The 19,302-nt window shown below is 73.7% G+C and overlaps 1 protein-coding gene and 2 non-coding genes across 5 annotated transcripts; 1 reads left to right on the forward strand and 2 right to left on the reverse strand.

Annotated features, from left to right (window-relative positions):
- Nucleotides 1-2,895: 2,895 nt before the first annotated feature.
- On the reverse strand, nucleotides 2,896-2,977 carry TRNAS-UGA (transfer RNA serine (anticodon UGA)). The gene has a single exon. It is a non-coding gene; the product is annotated as a tRNA-Ser (tRNA).
- Nucleotides 2,978-3,874: 897 nt separating this feature from the next.
- Nucleotides 3,875-3,946, reverse strand: TRNAA-UGC (transfer RNA alanine (anticodon UGC)). Its single transcript has one exon. It is a non-coding gene; the product is annotated as a tRNA-Ala (tRNA).
- Nucleotides 3,947-4,630: 684 nt separating this feature from the next.
- Nucleotides 4,631-18,882, forward strand: TMEM107 (transmembrane protein 107). 3 transcript variants are annotated; one of them, XM_074941138.1, is made up of 6 exons: nucleotides 4,631-4,741; nucleotides 4,993-5,116; nucleotides 16,241-16,308; nucleotides 16,629-16,729; nucleotides 17,180-17,276; nucleotides 17,809-18,882. In XM_074941138.1, the coding sequence occupies exons 2-6, from the start codon at nucleotides 5,030-5,032 to the stop codon at nucleotides 17,876-17,878; spliced, it is 423 nt and encodes a 140-aa protein (XP_074797239.1). In that variant the 5' UTR covers nucleotides 4,631-4,741; nucleotides 4,993-5,029; the 3' UTR covers nucleotides 17,879-18,882. The 3 variants fall into 3 exon arrangements, with proteins under 3 accessions (XP_074797239.1, XP_074797237.1, XP_074797238.1); XM_074941136.1 differs by lacking the exon at nucleotides 17,180-17,276 and adding an exon at nucleotides 17,612-17,708; XM_074941137.1 differs by lacking the exon at nucleotides 17,180-17,276 and adding an exon at nucleotides 17,612-17,708 and having other exon boundaries at nucleotides 4,668-4,741; nucleotides 4,989-5,116.
- Nucleotides 18,883-19,302: the final 420 nt, after the last annotated feature.

Below are 19,302 nucleotides of genomic sequence, written 5' to 3' on the forward strand. Positions count from 1 at the left end.
CAGGTGAGTCACGGTCTGTAATTCCACATGGTAGCAGAGATTTAGTAATTTGCCAGTTTCCCAAAAGTCTCCCAAGGCTACTCAGAGTTAGAATCCGAACAGTCCACAGATGAAAAATGTTTCCGCCTGCCCATATTTACAGCAACAGCTCCCACGCAGGTCTTCTTGTGGGCAGGGGGAGGAGGGGACGCCCGTAACAAAGTCTTTGATCCTCATTTGCGTTCAGCGGACAGGATTTACCAGCTTCTCGCAAGAGCTCGTCAGCTGCATTCCGCGAGGCTTCGTTCTCGTTGGGCGGGTTATTTCGGTACAGGGGTATGCGTAAGCAAACATTTACTGTTACATTATAGCCCGGGGTATCGCTGGGTGAGAACAACACACGCAGCGCATCCTGCGAGCAGTTTATAAACCGCTTAGCGACACAATGTCTGATGTTTATTCTGATGACGCTGACACCCAGGTGACCCAGACAGGTTTCCAGCTAGGCGTTTGTCAGGGTTCAGGGAGGCCTGGGACCTCGGCACAAGCTAGCCTCTGGTCTGCCAGTGTCACAGAAAGGAAGATCACGCAAGAGGGTGGATCAGCAGCTGTCAGAATTGCTGGGTGGCCGGAGGCAGGAGTGGGCACAAGCTGGTTCGCAGTTACATGGCTAGGGCAGGAGAGACTCTTGTTTTATGCTCCTGTTGGGCGCGGGCTAAGGTTCTCTGTTACCCTAGAAGGGCCGGGCGGACTGAATCACATTTAGAGCTCCGGTGGGGAAACTGAGGCAGAGCCGCTGCATGGCCACAAGGGGGTGCACCAGGATGGCGCAGCTGTTGCAATGTCCTAGCCCAAAGAAGTGAAATACTTTTGCCTAGCTAAAATCTCTGGCTCAATACAGGTGTATCGGGGGTTAAACTGACGAGCCAGGAAATCAGATTGATGCTCTAACAAACTCTGAAATCAGAACTCCAGCAAACTGATTTCCTCCCCAAACTTGCCAGGAAAATACCACCCTGGCCTATGCACACCCATTATGAAATGGGGTGCTTGAATGCTTGGGAACAATTGGGCTGTGCCACGGAAGCGTGGTGGAGAAAGCCACCCCTAGCTTGTTTGCAGGGCCGAGACTAGACTAGTGCCCGTGAATTCAGAGGAAAAGTTGCAGGGGAAGGACAAACCTGGGGATTGAGCGGGGGCGGGTGGGGAGCTAGAAGCTGGCTACCTATGCTCAGTGCTGCTCCCTGGAAGAAAAGATCTTGCCAGAGGAAAAACCAATGCAGGATGTAAGAACATAAGAACGGCCAGACTGGGTCAGACCAAACGTCCATCTAGCCCAGTGTCCTGACTTCCGACAGTGGCCGATGCCAGGTGCTTCAGAGGGAATCAACAGAACAGGTCATCATCAAGCGATCCATCCCCTGTCGCTCATTCCCAGCTTCTGGCAAACAGAGGCTCGGGACAGCCCACTCTGATTGCAGACGAACCAGGGTAAAATCCCTGCAGGGTGCGACACCCCTGAAACTGCTAAAGGCAAATCTCACAAGGCCAGCAGTCGAATGTTAATTAGCAACTGTGGGTTGTATCGGTGGGACAGATAGCGCCATGGAAGGGAAAGGGCGACCCCTTGAGGTGTCACTGAAGAGCCGCATCTTATTAAGATTAGTTAGTATTGTTCCATCACGTTTTAAGAGCCCACCGGAGCATCTACTCTGACCTCCCGGCCGGTCAATTTCAAGCAGCTACCCCTAGATTGACTTTAGTTAGACCAAAGCAACTTAGCTCTCAGGAGATGAAACTGGCAGAGAACAGGAGGGGCCGAGACATACTTCCTGACCGGCTGCAGGCGACCGGCTGCAGCCCAGGAGCATGAGAGTGGATTGGAGTCGTGGTCCAAATGCCGGGTTGCAAACACGGCGATCATACCGAGGGCAATGCACGTAATTCTGTTCTTCCCCATGAGGGGGACTCGAAGTGGTTATCGACCGCCGCCGCTGGACTTTAGCGCAGGTCCATGGGTTCCTCCAGCCAGTCGGGCCGTCTGGCTAAGGGAAGGGCTTCTGCCGCCAGCCCTAATTCTTGACAACGCGCTGGTCAATTTCCTAGTGTAGACAAAGCCAGTGGCTCAAATGGGTGGAGCTTATTTGGTGGGAGGGGCTCGGAAGAGTGTCATCAGGGATGACCGTGTGAAGGCAGCTTTTGGGCTGATGCCCTCTGCCCTCCATCCCATGTGCTGGCCCAAAGACTGGGGTGAGCGAGAGGGGAATCGGCGCCTCTGATTCCAGTGGAGTGACTCCTGATTTACACAGGGCATCAGCCCCCACCCCCCCCCAGGCCCTGGCAGGGGGCAGGCAGCACAGAGATCTGAACCCCTCTGGCTCTCTGTGCTGTGGGGGGTCTTGCTCTGGGTTGGACAACGCCAGCTGCTCAGTCCTGCAGGGGTCAGTTCCAGCCCGCAGCTGCCAACCCAGCCGGGCATCTCCGCGGTACCTCTGTCCCGGCCTGTCGGCGGCCATGTCCCTGCCGGCGTTTGGCTGGGGAGGCTGCTCTGCGGCGATCGGGGCTCCAGCACCGGGCTCACGTCCCCAGATTGGCCCTGGGGCAGGCTCCCACCAGAGCCGGGGCCACCCCAAGTGGTGGGTTTTTGGCTGGAGAGTCGATGACGGGTTTGTTGGGTGCCCTGGGTCAGAGAGCGAGTCCTGAATGCTGGCCTCCCAGGGCGTGTCTCCAGGTGTTGGGGGATCCCCTCACCAGCCCCACTGAGGAATTTGGGGGTCATTCCCCATGCCCCCAGAATTTGCTTTTCCTGAACCCAGTAGTGCCAGCTCACAGGTCCCTGCCTGGCATTTCACCGCCGAAAATGCCCTGAGCCAGCGAGATCTCCAGGCGTCACCTTGCTGAGCAAAATCAACTAACCGCTGTGAGCAGGATTTGAACCTGCGCAGGGAAACCCTATTGGATTTCAAGTCCAACGCCTTAACCACTCGGCCATCACAGCTGGGTGATATTAGGGCTTCTCCCTCCTGCTGTAGAAAGTCTGTTCTTTGTGGGTGCAATGGGGGTGTTATGGCTCAGAGCTCTGGCTTTCTAAGTAGGTACATTTCTGGGGGGGTGAGTAGATCGGTAAATAGAGGGGGGTGTCAGCAAAGGGGTGCATAGACAGCTCGGGTAGGGGTAGATAGAGAGATTCTGTTTCTTAACGTTTACTTTATGAAAGCAAAACTCGACGAGAAATAAATTTTTTCCAGATTTCCCCCCTCTGCCCGTAGTTTCAAGACTCAACCATTCTTCAAACGCAGTCAGCGAGGAGCCTTCGCTGACCATGTTGTTTTGTATGTTGATTGGAGCGTAGCCAGGTGTAAATCATTTTGCCCCTTCCTGATCGAAGCGTAGTTGGGTGTAAATCGTTTTGTCCAATGATAATGGAAGGATAGTTGCAGATAAATCATTTTGGTCCTTGCTGATTGGCGGACACCTGGGTATAAATCATTTTGGTCCTTGCTGATTGGTGGACACCTGGGAATAACTCATTTCGTCCCTTGCTGATTGGAGTGTAGCTGGTGTCAATCATTTTGCCCCTTGCTGATTGGAGGATATCTGGATATAAATCATTGTGTTCTTTGCTGGCTGGCGGATACCTGGGTATAAATCACTTTACCTGTTGCTGATTGGCAGATACCTGGGTATAAATCATGTTGTTCTCGCTGATTGGCGGATTTCTGGGTATAAATCATTTTACCCATCGCTGATTGGCAAATACCTGGGTATAAATCATTTGCCCATTGCTGCTGGATCTTGCCTTTACTGAAACCTTCATTTTTTCAGCTCCTCACGAGAGCTGCCTGGAGTTAAGGCCCTCACAGGGAAACAGCTCCAGCTGCAATAACAAAATCCCTGGAGATGCCGGGGATTGAACCCAGGGACTCATACATGCAAAGCATGCACTCTACCACTGAGCTACATCCCCCCCACATACCTAAGCCCTACCCCTGTGAGAACTCCTCTCTATGCCTGGTTCTCAGCCCTGCTCCCCAGGTCCATTCCCTACCCCATCCACCTGGAGAGCCCAGGGCTGATCTCACACCACGTTCTGCCCCCAGGGTGCAGTCAGGACTGGGCATGGGCATGGGGTTAAGAGGGACTGGACAAAAATTTGGAGAGGGGCCTAATGCGGGGGGGAGGCTCCTTGATGCTGTGGGAGCCGGATTTGCGCTCAGCAGACTGGAAGCCTTTAAGCCTCATGGATATCATATGACCCTAGGAGGAGAGCGGGACCTGTATGGCCCTGGGGGATGGGGTCTCTGTATTGCCCTGGGGAGGGGGAGTCCCTATATGTCCCCCTCTGCCCTGGGGGCAGAGGTCCCCTATGGCCCTGGGGGCGGGGGAGTCCCTATATGTCCCCTATGGCCCTGGGGGCAGGGGTCCCCTATTGACCTGGGGAGGGAGAGTCCCTATATGTCCCATATGGTCCTAGGGGAGAGCACAGAGCAGGGGGGAGGGGCCCCTGCCCTTCGTCCTGCCCTCACCCAAGATGGCGGCATGGGGCTCGCCGCCGCCGGATGCGCCGTTCTCGCGGGATCTCCTCCGAGCGCACGGGCGCGCTCTCTCTATCTAGCTCTCTCTCGCGCGCGCAAGCGCTCGGGGCGGCGAGGGGCGGGGCCGGGAGCCGCTGGTCGGTTGCCAGGGACAACGTGGGGGCCTACGGCCGGGTCGCGGAGCCTGAGCGAGAGAGAGAGAGAGAGAGAGAGAGCGCGAGCCCGGGGTGGGCGCGCGGGGCTGGGGTTCCACCGGGGGGGGCATGAGGGAGGGGGAGCCTCTATGGGGGGGCGCGGGGATGGGGGCTCCACGAGGGGGGGGCGATGCGGGCAGGGGACGGGGGGCCGTGAGGATGGGGGGGTCCCCTGGGGGTCTGTGGAGGGGACGACGGGCGATGGGGGGGCTCCCCAGAGAGGGGGCCTGGTGCTGCCTCTGGTCACCCCAGCCTGACGCCTTCGCTTCCCCCGCCCCAGCCAGGCCCTGCCGCGACCCCCCGGCCCGGGCGCTGCGGGCGATGGCGCTGGTCAGCGGGCTGGTGCCGGCCCGGTTCCTGACCCTCACGGCCCACCTCGTGCTCGTCGTCACCCTCTTCTGGTCCCGGGTAAGAGACCCCGACGGCGCGACGCCCCCGCCCGCCCGCCCGCCCCGACGCCCCGCCCCGACACCCTGACCCGCCCCGACGCCCCGCCCCGACACCCTGACCCGCCCCGACACCCCGACCCGCCCCGACACCCCGCCCCGCCCCGACACCCCGCCACGCGCCTGCCCGCCCGCCCCGACGCCCCGCCCCGACACCCTGACCCGCCCCGACACCCCGACCCGCCCCGACACCCCGCCACGCGCCTGCCCGCCAGCCCCGACACCCCGACCCGCCCCGACACCCCGACCCGCCCCGACGCCCCGCCCCTGCCTGCCCGCCCCGACACCCCGCCCCGCGCCTGCCCGCCCGCCCCGTGCCTGCCCTCCCGCCCCGACACCCCGACCCGCGCCTGCCCGCCCCGACCCACGCCTGCCCGCCCGCCCCGACACCCCGACCCGCGCCAGCCCGCCCCGCCCCGACGCCCCGCCCCGACACCCTGACCCGCCCCGACGCCCCGCCCCGACACCCTGACCCGCCCCGACACCCCGCCCCGCCCCGACACCCCGCCCCGCCCCGACACCCCGCCACGCGCCTGCCCGCCCGCCCCGACGCCCCGCCCCGACACCCTGACCCGCCCCGACGCCCCGCCCCGACACCCTGACCCGCCCCGACACCCCGCCCCGCCCCGACACCCCGCCCCGCCCCGACACCCCGCCACGCGCCTGCCCGCCCGCCCCGACGCCCCGCCCCGACACCCTGACCCGCCCCGACACCCCGACCCGCCCCGACACCCCGCCACGCACCTGCCCGCCCGCCCCGACACCCCGACCCGCCCCGACACCCCGCCCCGCCCCGACACCCCGCCACGCACCTGCCCGCCCGCCCCGACACGCCCCGACACCCCGCCCCGCGCCTGCCCGCCCGCCCCGACACCCCGACCCGCCCCGACGCCCCGCCCCGACACCCCGCCCCGCCCCGACACCCCGCCCCGCCCCGACACCCCGCCACGCGCCTGCCCGCCCGCCCCGACGCCCCGCCCCGACACCCTGACCCGCCCCGACACCCCGACCCGCCCCGACACCCCGCCACGCACCTGCCCGCCCGCCCCGACACCCCGACCCGCCCCGACACCCCGCCCCGCCCCGACACCCCGCCACGCACCTGCCCGCCCGCCCCGACACGCCCCGACACCCCGCCCCGCGCCTGCCCGCCCGCCCCGACACCCCGACCCGCCCCGACGCCCCGCCCCGACACCCTGACCCGCCCCGACACCCCGACCCGCCCCGACACCCCGCCACGCACCTGCCCGCCCGCCCCGACACGCCCCGACACCCCGCCCCGCGCCTGCCCGCCCGCCCCGACACCCCGACCCGCCCCGACACCCCGACCCGCGCCTGCCCGCCCGCCCCGACACCCCGCCCCGCCCCGACACCCCGCCACGCGCCTGCCCGCCCGCCCCGACACCCCGACCCGCCCCGACACCCCGCCCCGCGCCTGCCCGCCCGCCCCGACACCCCGCCCCGCGCCTGCCCGCTGCCCCGACACCCCGACCCGCGCCTGCCCGCCCGCCCCGACACCCAGACCCGCCCCGACGCCCCGCCCCGCGCCTGCCCGCCCGCCCCGACACCCTGACCCGCCCCGACGCCCCGCCCCGACACCCTGACCCGCCCCGACACCCCGCCCCGCCCCGACACCCCGCCCCGCCCCGACACCCCGCCACGCGCCTGCCCGCCCGCCCCGACGCCCCGCCCCGACACCCTGACCCGCCCCGACACCCCGACCCGCCCCGACACCCCGCCACGCACCTGCCCGCCCGCCCCGACACCCCGACCCGCCCCGACACCCCGCCCCGCCCCGACACCCCGCCACGCACCTGCCCGCCCGCCCCGACACGCCCCGACACCCCGCCCCGCGCCTGCCCGCCCGCCCCGACACCCCGACCCGCCCCGACGCCCCGCCCCGACACCCTGACCCGCCCCGACACCCCGACCCGCCCCGACACCCCGGCGCGCACCTGCCCGCCCGCCCCGACACGCCCCGACACCCCGCCCCGCGCCTGCCCGCCCGCCCCGACACCCCGACCCGCCCCGACACCCCGACCCGCGCCTGCCCGCCCGCCCCGACACCCCGCCCCGCCCCGACACCCCGCCACGCGCCTGCCCGCCCGCCCCGACACCCCGACCCGCCCCGACACCCCGCCCCGCGCCTGCCCGCCCCCCGACACCCCGCCCCGCGCCTGCCCGCTGCCCCGACACCCCGACCCGCGCCTGCCCGCCCGCCCCGACACCCAGACCCGCCCCGACGCCCCGCCCCGCGCCTGCCCGCCCGCCCCGTCACCCCGCCCCGCCCCGACACCCCGCCCCGCGCCTGCCCGCCCGCCCCGACGCCCCGCCCCGACACCCTGACCCGCCCCGACGCCCCGCCCCGACACCCTGACCCGCCCCGACACCCCGACCCGCCCCGACACCCCGCCACGCACCTGCCCGCCCGCCCCGACACCCCGACCCGCCCCGACACCCCGCCACGCACCTGCCCGCCCGCCCCGACACGCCCCGACACCCCGCCCCGCGCCTGCCCGCCCGCCCCGACACCCTGACCCGCCCCGACGCCCCGCCCCGACACCCTGACCCGCCCCGACACCCCGACCCGCCCCGACACCCCGCCACGCACCTGCCCGCCCGCCCCGACACCCCGACCCGCCCCGACACCCCGCCACGCACCTGCCCGCCCGCCCCGACACGCCCCGACAACCCGCCCCGCGCCTGCCCGCCCGCCCCGACACCCTGACCCGCCCCGACGCCCCGCCCCGACACCCTGACCCGCCCCGACGCCCCGCCCCGACACCCTGACCCGCCCCGACACCCCGACCCGCCCCGACACCCCGCCACGCACCTGCCCGCCCGCCCCGACACCCCGACCCGCCCCGACACCCCGCCACGCACCTGCCCGCCCGCCCCGACACGCCCCGACACCCCGCCCCGCGCCTGCCCGCCCGCCCCGACACCCTGACCCGCCCCGACGCCCCGCCCCGACACCCTGACCCGCCCCGACACCCTGACCCGCCCCGACACCCCGACCCGCCCCGACACCCCGCCACGCACCTGCCCGCCCGCCCCGCCCCGCCCCGACACCCCGCCACGCGCCTGCCCGCCCGCCCCGACACCCCGACCCGCCCCGACACCCCGCCACGCGCCTGCCCGCCCGCCCCGACACCCCGACCCGCCCCGACACCCTGACCCGCCCCGACACCCCGCCACGCACCTGCCCGCCCGCCCCGACACCCTGACCCGCCCCGACACCCCGACCCGCCCCGACACCCCGCCACGCACCTGCCCGCCCGCCCCGACACCCCGACCCGCCCCGACACCCCGCCACGCACCTGCCCGCCCGCCCCGATACGCCCCGACACCCCGCCCCGCGCCTGCCCGCCCGCCCCGACACCCCGACCCGCCCCGACACCCCGCCCCGCGCCTGCCCACCCGCCCCGACACCCCGACCCGCCCCGACACCCTGCCACGCGCCTGCCCGCCCGCCCCGACACCCCGCCCCGCCCCGACACCCTGACCCGCCCCGACACCCCGCCACGCACCTGCCCGCCCGCCCCGACACCCCGACCCGCCCCGACACCCCGCCCCGCCCCGACACCCCGCCACGCGCCTGCCCGCCCGCCCCGACACCCCGCCCCGCCCCGACACCCCGCCACGCGCCTGCCCGCCCGCCCCGACACCCCGACCCGCCCCGACACCCCGCCCCGCGCCTGCCCACCCGCCCCGACACCCCGACCCGCCCCGACACCCCGCCCCGCGCCTGCCCGCCCGCCCCGACACCCCGCCCCGCGCCTGCCCGCTGCCCGACGCCCCGCCCCGACACCCTGACCCGCCCCCGACACCCCGACCCGCCCCGACACCCCGCCACGCGCCTGCCCGCCCGCCCCGACACCCCGACCCGCCCCGACACCCCGCCCCGCCCCGACACCCCGCCACGCGCCTGCCCGCCCGCCCCGACACCCTGACCCGCCCCGACACCCCGACCCGCCCCGACACCCCGCCCCGCGCCTGCCCGCCCGCCCCGACACCCCGACCCGCCCTGACACCCCGCCCCGCGCCTGCCCACCCGCCCCGACTCCCCGACCCGCCCCGACACCCCGCCCCGCGCCTGCCCGCCCGCCCCGACACCCCGCCCCGCGCCTGCCCGCTGCCCCGACGCCCCGCCCCGACACCCTGACCCGCCCCGACACCCCGACCCGCCCCGACACCCCGCCACGCGCCTGCCCGTCCGCCCCGACACCCCGACCCGCCCCGACACCCCGCCCCGCCCCGACACCCCGCCCCGTGCCTGCCCGCCCGCCCCGACACCCCGACCCGCGCCTGCCCGCCCGCCCCGACACCCCGACCCGCCCCGACGCCCCGCCCCGCGCCTGCCCGCCCGCCCCGACACCCCGACCCGCCCCGACGCCCCGCCCCGCGCCTGCCCGCCCGCCCCGACACCCCGCCCCGCGCCTGCCCGCCCGCCCCGTCACCCCGACCCGCCCCGACGCCCCGCCCCGCGCCTGCCCGCCCGCCCCGACACCCCGACCCGCCCCGACACCCCGCCCCGCGCCTGCCCGCCCGCCCCGAAGCCCCGCCCCGCGCCTGCCCGCCCGCCCCGACACCCCGACCCGCCCCGACACCCCGCCCCGCGCCTGCCCGCCCGCCCCGACACCCCGACCCGCTCCGACGCCCCGACCCGACACCCCGACCCGCCCCGACACCCCGCCCCGCGCCTGCCTGCCCGCCCGCCCCGACACCCCGACCCGCCCCGACACCCCGCCCCGCGCCTGCCCGCCCGCCCCGACGCCCCGCCCCGACACCCCGACCCGCCCCGACACCCCGCCACGCGCCTGCCCGCCCGCCCCGACACCCCGACCCGCCCCGACACCCCGCCCGCGCCTGCCCGCCCGCCCCGACACCCCGCCCCGCGCCTGCCCGCCCGCCCCGACACCCCGACCCGCCCCGACGCCCCGCCCCGCGCCTGCCAGCCCGCCCCGACACCCCGACCCGCCCCGACGCCCCGCCCCACGCCTGCCCGCCCGCCCCGACAACCCGCCCCGCGCCTGCCCGCCCGCCCCGTCACCCCGACCCGCCCCGACACCCCGCCCCGCGCCTGCCCGCCCGCCCCGACACCCCGACCCGCCCTGACACCCCGCCCCGCGCCTGCCCGCCCGCCCCGACGCCCCGCCCCGCGCCTGCCTGCCCGCCCCGACACCCCGACCCGCCCCGACACCCCGCCCCGCGCCTGCCTGCCCGCCCGCCCCGACACCCCGACCCGCGCCTGCCCGCCCCGACACCCCGACCCGCCCCGACACCCCGCCCCGCGCCTGCCCGCCCCGACACCCTGACCCGCCCCGACACCCCGCCCCGCGCCTGCCCGCCCCGACACCCTGACCCGCCCCGACGCCCCGCCCCGCGCCTGCCCGCCCGCCCCGACACCCCGCCCCGCGCCTGCCCGCCCCGACACCCTGACCCGCCCCGACGCCCCGCCCCGCGCCTGCCTGCCCGCCCGCCCCGACTCCCCGACCCGCCCCGACGCCCCGCCCCGCGCCTGCCTGCCCGCCCGCCCCGACACCCCGACCCGCCCCGACGCCCCGCCCCGCGCCTGCCCGCCCCGACACCCCGACCCGCCCCGACGCCCCGCCCCGCGCCTGCCTGCCCGCCCGCCCCGACACCCCGACCCGCCCCGACGCCCCGCCCCGCGCCTGCCCGCCCCGACACCCCGACCCGCCCCGACGCCCCGCCCCGCGCCTGCCCGCCCGCCCCGACACCCCGACCCGCCCCGACGCCCCGCCCCGCGCCTGCCCGCCCGCCCCAACACCCCGACCCGCCCCGACGCCCCGCCCCGCGCCTGCCACCCCGCCCCGACACCCCGCCCCGCGCCTACCCGCCCGCCCCGACACCCCGACCCGCCCCGACACCCCAACCCGCGCCTGCCCGCCCGCCCCGACACCCCGACCCGCCCCGACGCCCCGCCCCGCGCCTGCCCGCCCCGACACCCCTACCCGCTCCGACGCCCCGCCCCGCGCCTGCCTGCCCGCCCGCCCCGACACCCCGACCCGCCCCGACGCCCCGCCCCGACACCCCGACCCGCCCCGACACCCCGCCCCGCGCCTGCCCGCCCGCCCCGACGCCCCGCCCCGCGCCTGCCCGCCCGCCCCGACACCCCGACCCGCCCCGACACCCCGCGCCTGCCCGCCCGCCCCGACACCCCGACCCGCCCCGACGCCCCGACCCGACACCCCGACCCGCCCCGACACCCCGCCCCGCGCCTGCCTGCCCACCCGCCCCGACACCCCGACCCGCCCCGACACCCCGCCCCGCGCCTGCCCGCCCGCCCCGACACCCCGCCCCGCCCCGACACCCCGCCCCGCGCCTGCCCGCCCGCCCCGACACCCCGACCCGCCCCGACGCCCCGCCCCGCGCCTGCCTGCCCGCCCCGACACCCCGCCCCGCGCCTGCCTGCCCGCCCCGACACCCCGACCCGCCCCGACACCCCGCCCCGCGCCTGCCTGCCCGCCCGCCCCGACACCCCGACCCGCCCCGACACCCCACCCCGCGCCTGCCCGCCCCGACACCCTGACCCGCCCCGACGCCCCGCCCCGCGCCTGCCCGCCCGCCCCGACACCCCGAACCGCCCCGACACCCCGCCCCGCGCCTGCCCGCCCGCCCCGACACCCCGACCCGCCCCGACACCCCGCCCCGCGCCTGCCCGCCCCGACACCCTGACCCGCCCCGACGCCCCGCCCCGCGCCTGCCTGCCCGCCCGCCCCGACACCCCGACCCGCCCCGACGCCCCGCCCCGCGCCTGCCTGCCCGCCCGCCCCGACACCCCGACCCGCCCCGACGCCCCGCCCCGCGCCTGCCCGCCCCGACACCCCGACCCACCCCGACGCCCCGCCCCGCGCCTGCCTGCCCGCCCGCCCCGACACCCCGACCCGCCCCGACGCCCCGCCCCGCTCCTGCCCGCCCCGACACCCCGACCCGCCCCGACGCCCCGCCCCGCGCCTGCCCGCCCGCCCCGACACCCCGACCCGCCCCGACGCCCCGCCCCGCGCCTGCCCGCCCGCCCCAACACCCCGACCCGCCCCGACACCCCAACCCGCGCCTGCCCGCCCGCCCCGACACCCCGACCCGCCCCGACGCCCCGCCCCGCGCCTGCCCGCCCCGACACCCCGACCCGCTCCGACGCCCCGCCCCGCACCTGCCTGCCCGCCCACCCCGACACCCCGACCCGCCCCGACGCCCCGCCCCGCGCCTGCCCGCCCGCCCCGACACCCCGAACCGCGCCTGCCCGCCCGCCCCGACACCCCGACCCGCCCCGACGCCCCGCCCCGACACCCCGACCCGCCCCGACACCCCGACCCGCGCCTGCCCGCCCGCCCCGACACCCCGACCCGCCCCGACGCCCCGCCACGCGCCTGCCCGCCCGCCCCGACACCCCGACCCGCGCCTGCCCGCCCGCCCCGACACCCCGACCCGCGCCTGCCCGCCCGCCCCGACACCCCGACCCGCCCCGACGCCCCGCCCCGACACCCCGACCCGCCCCGACACCCCGACCCGCCCCGACGCCCCGCCACGCGCCTGCCTGCCCGCCCCGACACCCCGCCCCGCGCCTGCCCGCCCGCCCCGACACCCCGACCCGCCCCGACACCCCAGCCCGCGCCTGCCCGCCCGCCCCGACACCCCGACCCGCCCCGACGCCCCGCCCCGCGCCTGCCCGCCCGCCCCGACACCCCGCCCCGCCCCGACGCCCCGACCCGCGCCTGCCCGCCCGCCCCGACACCCCGACCCGCCCCGACGCCCCGCCCCGCGCCTGCCCGCCCGCCCCGACACCCCGACCCGCCCCGACACCCCAGCCCGCGCCTGCCCGCCCGCCCCGACACCCCGACCCGCCCCGACGCCCCGCCCCGCGACTGCCCGCCCGCCCCGACACCCCGCCCCGCCCCGACGCCCCGACCCGCGCCTGCCCGCCCGCCCCGACACCCCGACCCGCCCCGACGCCCCGCCCCGCGCCTGCCCGCCCGCCCCGACACCCCGACCCGCCCCGACGCCCCGCCCCGCGCCTGCCCGCCCGCCCCGACACCCCGACCCGCCCCGACGCCCCGCCCCTGCCTGCCCGCCCCGACACCCCGCCCCGCGCCTGCCCGCCCGCCCCGTGCCTGCCCTCCCGCCCCGACACCCCGACCCGCGCCTGCCCGCCCCGACCCACGCCTGCCTGCCCGCCCCGACACCCCGACCCGCGCCAGCCCGCCCCGCCCCGACGCCCTGGCCCGCGCCTGCCCACCCGCCCACGCCTGCCCGCCCCGCCCCGACACCCCGCCCCGCGCCTGCCCGCCCGCCCCGACACCCCGCCCCGCCCCGACACCCCGCCCCGCGCCTGCCCGCCCGCCCCGACACCCCGCCCCGCGCCTGCCCACCCGCCCACGCCTGCCCGCCCGCCCCGACACCCCGCCCCGCGCCTGCCCGCCCGCCCCGACACCCCGACCCGCCCCGACACCCCGACCCGCGCCTGCCCGCCCGCCCCGACACCCCGACCCGCCCCGACGCCCCGCCCCGCGCCTCCCCGCCCGCCCCGACACCCCGACCCGCCCCGACACCCCGCCCCGCGCCTGCCCGCCCGCCCCGACACCCCGACCCGCCCCGCCGCCCCGCCCCTGCCTGCCCGCCCCGACACCCCGCCCCGCGCCTGCCCGCCCGCCCCGTGCCTGCCCTCCCGCCCCGACACCCCGACCCACGCCTGCCCGCCCGCCCCGACTCCCCGACCCGCGCCTGCCCGCCCCGCCCCGACGCCCTGACCCGCGCCTGCCTGCCCGCCCCGACACTCCGACCCGCGCCTGCCCGCCCCGCCCCGACGCCCTGACCCTCGCCCGCCTGCCCGCCCCGACGCCCCTGACCCGCGCTTGCCCGCCCGCCCGCCCGCCCCGACGCCCCGCCCCGCCCCGCGCCTGCCCGCCCGCCCCGCCGCCCCGCCCCTCGCCTGCCCGCCCGCCCCGACACCCGGACCCGCGCCTGCACGCCCACCCGCGCCTGCCCTGACGCCCTGACCCGCGCCTGCCTGCCCGCCCCGACACCCCAACCCGCGCCTGCCCGCCCGACCCGACACCCCGACCTGCGCCTGCCCGCCCCACCCCGAGCCTGCCTGCCCGCCCCGACACCCCGCCCCGCGCCTGCCCGCCCGCCCCGACGCCCCCGACCCGCGCCTGCCCGCCCGCCCGCGCCTGCCCGCCCCCCCCGACACCCCGCCCCGCGCCTGCCCGCCCGCCCCGACCCACGCCCGCCCGCCCCGACGCCCCGTCCCGCGCCTGCCCGCCCGCCCCAACGCCCCGCCCCACGCCCGCCCGCCCCAACGCCCTGACCCGCGCCCACCCGCCCCAACCCATGCCCGCCCGCCCCGACGCCCCGCCCCAACGCCCCGCCCTGACCCGCGCCCGCCCCGACGCCCTGACCCTCGCCCGCCTGCCCGCCCCGACGCCCCCGACCCGCGCCCAGACGGCCGGCCCGCCCCGACGCCGCACCCCTGCATGACGCCCACAACGTATACCTCTACAGCACACCTACCCACGCATACAGCATGCCCACCCATCCACCCCGACGGCACACACCTGCATGACACCCACAATGTACCCCCATGTAGCACACTCTGACAATGCACACCAACGCAGCACTCCCGCCCGGAGACACCCGCCCACCCTGACAACACCCAGCCGAATGGTGCTCGTGAGGTACGCCCATACCGCATGCCTGCATGCTCACCCAAGGATGTACACCCCTGTGACGTACACCTGTACAACCTGTCTGCCCCGATGACACGTGCCTTTACGACACCCGCGCCTCTGATGTACACCCGTACAACACGCCGACTCTGATGACACACAGCCGCACGATCCCTGTGACGTACACCCATACGACGACCATGCCTTCAACACACACCTGCCCTTACAACGTCCATGCCTACAATACATGGACAGTGGACGAGAAGCTGGATATGAGTCAGCAGTGTGCCCTTGTTGCCAAGAAGGCCAATGGCATTTTGGGATGTATAAGTAGGGGCATAGCGAGCAGATCGAGGGACGTGATCGTTCCCCTCTATTCGACATTGGTGAGGCCTCATCTGGAGTACTGTGTCCAGTTTTGGGCCCCACACTACAAGAAGGATGTGGATAAATTGGAGAGAGTCCAGCAAAGGGCAACAAAAATGATTAGGGGTCTGGAACACATGACTTATGAGGAGAGGCTGAGGGAACTGGGATTGTTTAGTCTGCAGAAGAGAAGAACAAGGGGGGATTTGATAGCTGCTTTCAACTACCTGAGAGGTGGTTCCAGAGAGGATGGTTCTAGACTGTTCTCAGTGGTAGAAGAGGACAGGACAAGGAGTAATGGTCTCAGGTTGCAATGGGGGAGGTCTAGGTTGGATATTAGGAAAAACTTTTTCACCAAGAGGGTGGTGAAGCACTGGAATGCGTTACCTAGGGAAGTGGTAGAAGTTTTTAAGGTCAGGCTTGACAAAGCCCTGGCTGGGATGATTTAATTGGGGATTGGTCCTGCTTTGAGCAGGGGGTTGGACTAGACACCTCCTGAGGTCCCTTCCAACCCTGATATTCTATGATTCTATGAATACATCCCCGTACCATATGCCCATCCGGGCAATACCCGCCTGCCACTACCACGCACACCCCTGCGACACACATACCGATCTCCCAGCACACTCACCACCTAACGCGGTGTTCAGGATCCTCCAACCCCACCCCTTGCACAGCAGGGCCTTCCATCTCTCTCACACATCAGGCCTCTCCCAGCCCCCAGCGTGTGCACCTGAACACACATTCACCGCACACACACGGTCGCTTTCCAGAGGTGAGAGGAGGGGTGTGGGGAGCGCTGGCTGCAGGAATCCGGGGGGGGTTGTGGCTGCAGGGAGGTGGGCAGCCACAATGTGGATCAGGACTCCTGGGTTCTCTCCCCGGCTCTAGGAGGGGTGTGGGGGCTGGTGGGTTAGAGCAGGGGGGGCTGGGAGTCAGGATGGCATCCTTTCCCCTGCCTCTGCTCTGCCCCCCTGATTCTACCCCAGCCCGCCCTCCCTGCAGGGCTGCTCTCACCACCCCCTGTCTTCCAGGACAACAACGTCCTCGCCTCGCTGCCCCTGCAGTACAGCCAGCAGCAGTACCAGCGCCAGGACCTGGAGTGAGTCAGCCAGGGGCTTTTTGGGGGCCGGGTCTGGGTCTGCAGGGGGACGAGGGGCACCTGGGATGGCAGGGGGACAGGTGGGAGGAGGATGGGCCCGGCAGGGCATGGGGGGGAGGAGGGTGGGACTGCAGAGGGGGCGGAAGTGGGCTCAGGGAGGTGGGGGAGGCATGAGATTGCAGGGGGCTGGGCCTGTGGGGAGACCGGAGCAGGCAGAAGTGGCCTAGGAGTGAGGGAAGGCAGGACCCGGGGGGCGGGCTGGCCCGGCCTGGGCCCGTGTAACCCTGTGTCTCCCGTCCGGCTGTCGGCGCTGACCCCAGGCTGGTGGTGGCCCTGTCAGTGACGCTGGGCTTGTTCGCCGTGGAGCTGGCCGGCTTCCTCTCCGGGGTGTCCATGTTCAACAACACGCAGAGTCTGCTCTGTATCCTTCCGCCCTGCTGGGGTGGGGATTGAACTCTCCCCCCCCCCCCCCGCCTGCTGTTACAGCATCCCCCGGGACCTGCCTGCTCTTCCCCCCCCCAGCACAACGACTGTCGTCCCCAGGGGGCGCCACCACTGATCTGCACTTGCTGGCTCAGGGGCAGGGGAATGGGGCGCGGGGCCTGTCCCCTGTAGGGGGCACCAGCTCCCATCCAGGCCTGGGGGGGGGGACTGGCTGGCTCGGGGGGGGTGGGGAATGGTAAGGAGGGGGTGTCACTCAGCTGACCCCAGAGATCACCCTGGTTAGCACTGTTGGCATCCACAGCGGAGAGACCAGGGCCTGGATGGGTCCGGGAGAGAGGGGACTGGGGCAGCCCCCTGCCCTGCCCCAGCGGCATCCGCCCCCCACATCGGTCCCCGTTGTTGGTCCCTGACTCTGCTCCCCCCCCAGCCATTGGGGCCCACGCTGCCGCTGCCGTGGCCCTCCTCTTCTTCCTCTTCGACCAGTGGGACAGCAGCCTCTACTGGTGGATCTTTGCCTTCTGCAGGTCAGTGGCGCCCCCTGCAGGAGCCGCAGCCCCTTCCGTCTGCCCAGCGTCAGAGACTGGCGGGAGCACAGCACTCCGGGAACTGGCGCCCCCTAGAGGGGACAGGCCCCGTGCCCCATTCCCCGCCCCCTGAACTAGCCGTCCCTGCCCTGGGGCCGGATGGGAGCCCACGCCCCCTAGAGGGGACAGGCCCCGTGCCCCATTCCCTGCCCCCTGAACCAGCCGTCCCTGCCCTGGGGCCGGACGGGAGCCCACGCCCCCTAGAGGGCAAAGGGCCTGTCTCCCGGTGCCTGTTCTCACCACGACGGGTTATTTCCCTGACGGCTCCTCCCCAGCACTGGCCGCTCACTGCAGTGCCTCCATCTGCCTCTCCTTCTTCGTCTTGGAGCGCTGGGAGAGCGCCACCTACTGGTACATCCTGGCCTTCTGCAGGTAGATGCCCCCGAGGGGGAGGGCTAGGGTGGGCCCCTCGGGAATGTCCTGCCCGCGGCAGAGCCCCTGGCACTGACCCCGCCTGCCCTTCTGCCCCCAGCGCCCTGCCCGCGGCTTTCGAGATCCTGCTCTTCGTGTCCGTCTTCGGGTTCAAGAGGAAGCCCCTGTGAGCCGGAGCCGGCCCCCCGGGAGGTCTGTTCCGCTGGCCCCACAGGCTCTGAGCTGGGGGGGTGGATTCGCCGGACGGGGCGCTCGCCAGCGCCCGCCGCTGCTCCTCAGCCCCACAGGCCCGGCGCTGGACGGGGCAGCTGGTGGTGGGGTGGCTGCATGGGGCAGTCAGGACCTGGTGCTCTGCCTCTAGGGGCAGGGCTGAATTAGCCCCCTCGGAGCCTGCAGCGAGCTGCACCAGGACGCCCCAGCGGCGGCAGGCGGGACTTCCCCCTGCGTCAGCCCCATGGGACCCTGCAGCGCCCCCCAGGGGCAACAGGCTGGACCGCACCCTGCGTCAGCCCCGTGGGACCCTGCAGCGCCCCCCAGGGGCAACAGGCGGGACCGCACCCTGCGTCAGCCCCGTGGGACCCTGCAGCGCCCCCCAGGGGCAACAGGCGGGACCGCACCCTGCGTCAGCCCCGTGGGACCCTGCAGCGCCCCCCAGGGGCAACAGGCGGGACTGCACCCTGCGTCAGCCCCGTGGGACCCTGCAGCGCCCCCCCGAAGACCTCCCATGGCAGCCCCTCTGCACGGCAGTGATAGGATCAGTGGGGCGGAGCCCCTAAGGAGCGTCTGACGCAGCGAGGGAGAAGAATTATTCCTGTTTCGACCAGCTGCTCCCCCTCTGGCTGTGTCCCCCTCCCCCAGGCCGGGGCCGACGCCATGCCCCGGACCCCGCCCTGCCCCATGAATAAAGCTGACTTTCCTAGCCAGAACTGGGGTCTGTTCCAGTCTGCTCCCCGCTCAGCTGTGGGCTGGGGGGCAGAACTCACGGCGGTGATCCCATGAGAAGGGGGCTGATTCGCAGAGGGTGCTCTCCCTTCACAGTCACTGCTGCCCCACTGGCCCCAGGGGGCTGTGCATCAGGTTTGAGGGACAAATGCAGTGTGGGGCTAGGGCTGGGCTACCAAGGGGCTGCGGGTCGGGAGTGAGGGGCACTGGCAGAATGGGCTGGGCTAGCAGAGGCTGCGGGTCGGGAGTGAGGGGCACCGGCAGAGCTGGGGGGGCAGGGGCTGCGGGTCAGGAGTGAGGGGCACCGGCAGGGCTGGGGGGGCAGGGGCTGCGGGTCAGGAGTGAGGGGCACCGGCAGGGCTGGGCTAGCAGGGGCTGTGGGATGGGAGTGAGGGGCACCGGCAGGACTGGGGGGGGCAGGGCTGGGCTAGCAGGGGCTGTGGGGTGGGAGTGAGGGGCACCGGCAGGGCTGGGCTAGCAGGGGCTGTGGGATGGGAGTGAGGGGCACCAGCAGGGCTGGGGGGGGCCCAGGGCCCGCAGGGGTTGTAACAATTCCTAGTGGCCGCTCCAGGCTGGAGTTAAGCTCCCGCGGTTGCAGCTTCTCTCTGACCTTGGCTTGGTAAACGCTCCCACCACCCAAATGCAAAAACCC

Source organism: Natator depressus, chromosome 28 (assembly GCF_965152275.1).
Source record: "Natator depressus isolate rNatDep1 chromosome 28, rNatDep2.hap1, whole genome shotgun sequence".
Taxonomy (NCBI): Eukaryota; Metazoa; Chordata; order Testudines; family Cheloniidae; genus Natator; species Natator depressus.

Excerpts from the sequence above, each read along its gene's own strand:
- TMEM107 (XM_074941138.1), top strand. The coding sequence starts at position 5,030 with ATGGCGCTGGTCAGCGGGCTGGTGCCGGCCCGGTTCCTGACCCTCACG. Across the intron at positions 16,309-16,628 it reads TACCAGCGCCAGGACCTGGA|GCTGGTGGTGGCCCTGTCAG; the intron begins GTGAGTCAGCCA and ends CGCTGACCCCAG. Across the intron at positions 16,730-17,179 it reads CAACACGCAGAGTCTGCTCT|CCATTGGGGCCCACGCTGCC; the intron begins GTATCCTTCCGC and ends CTCCCCCCCCAG.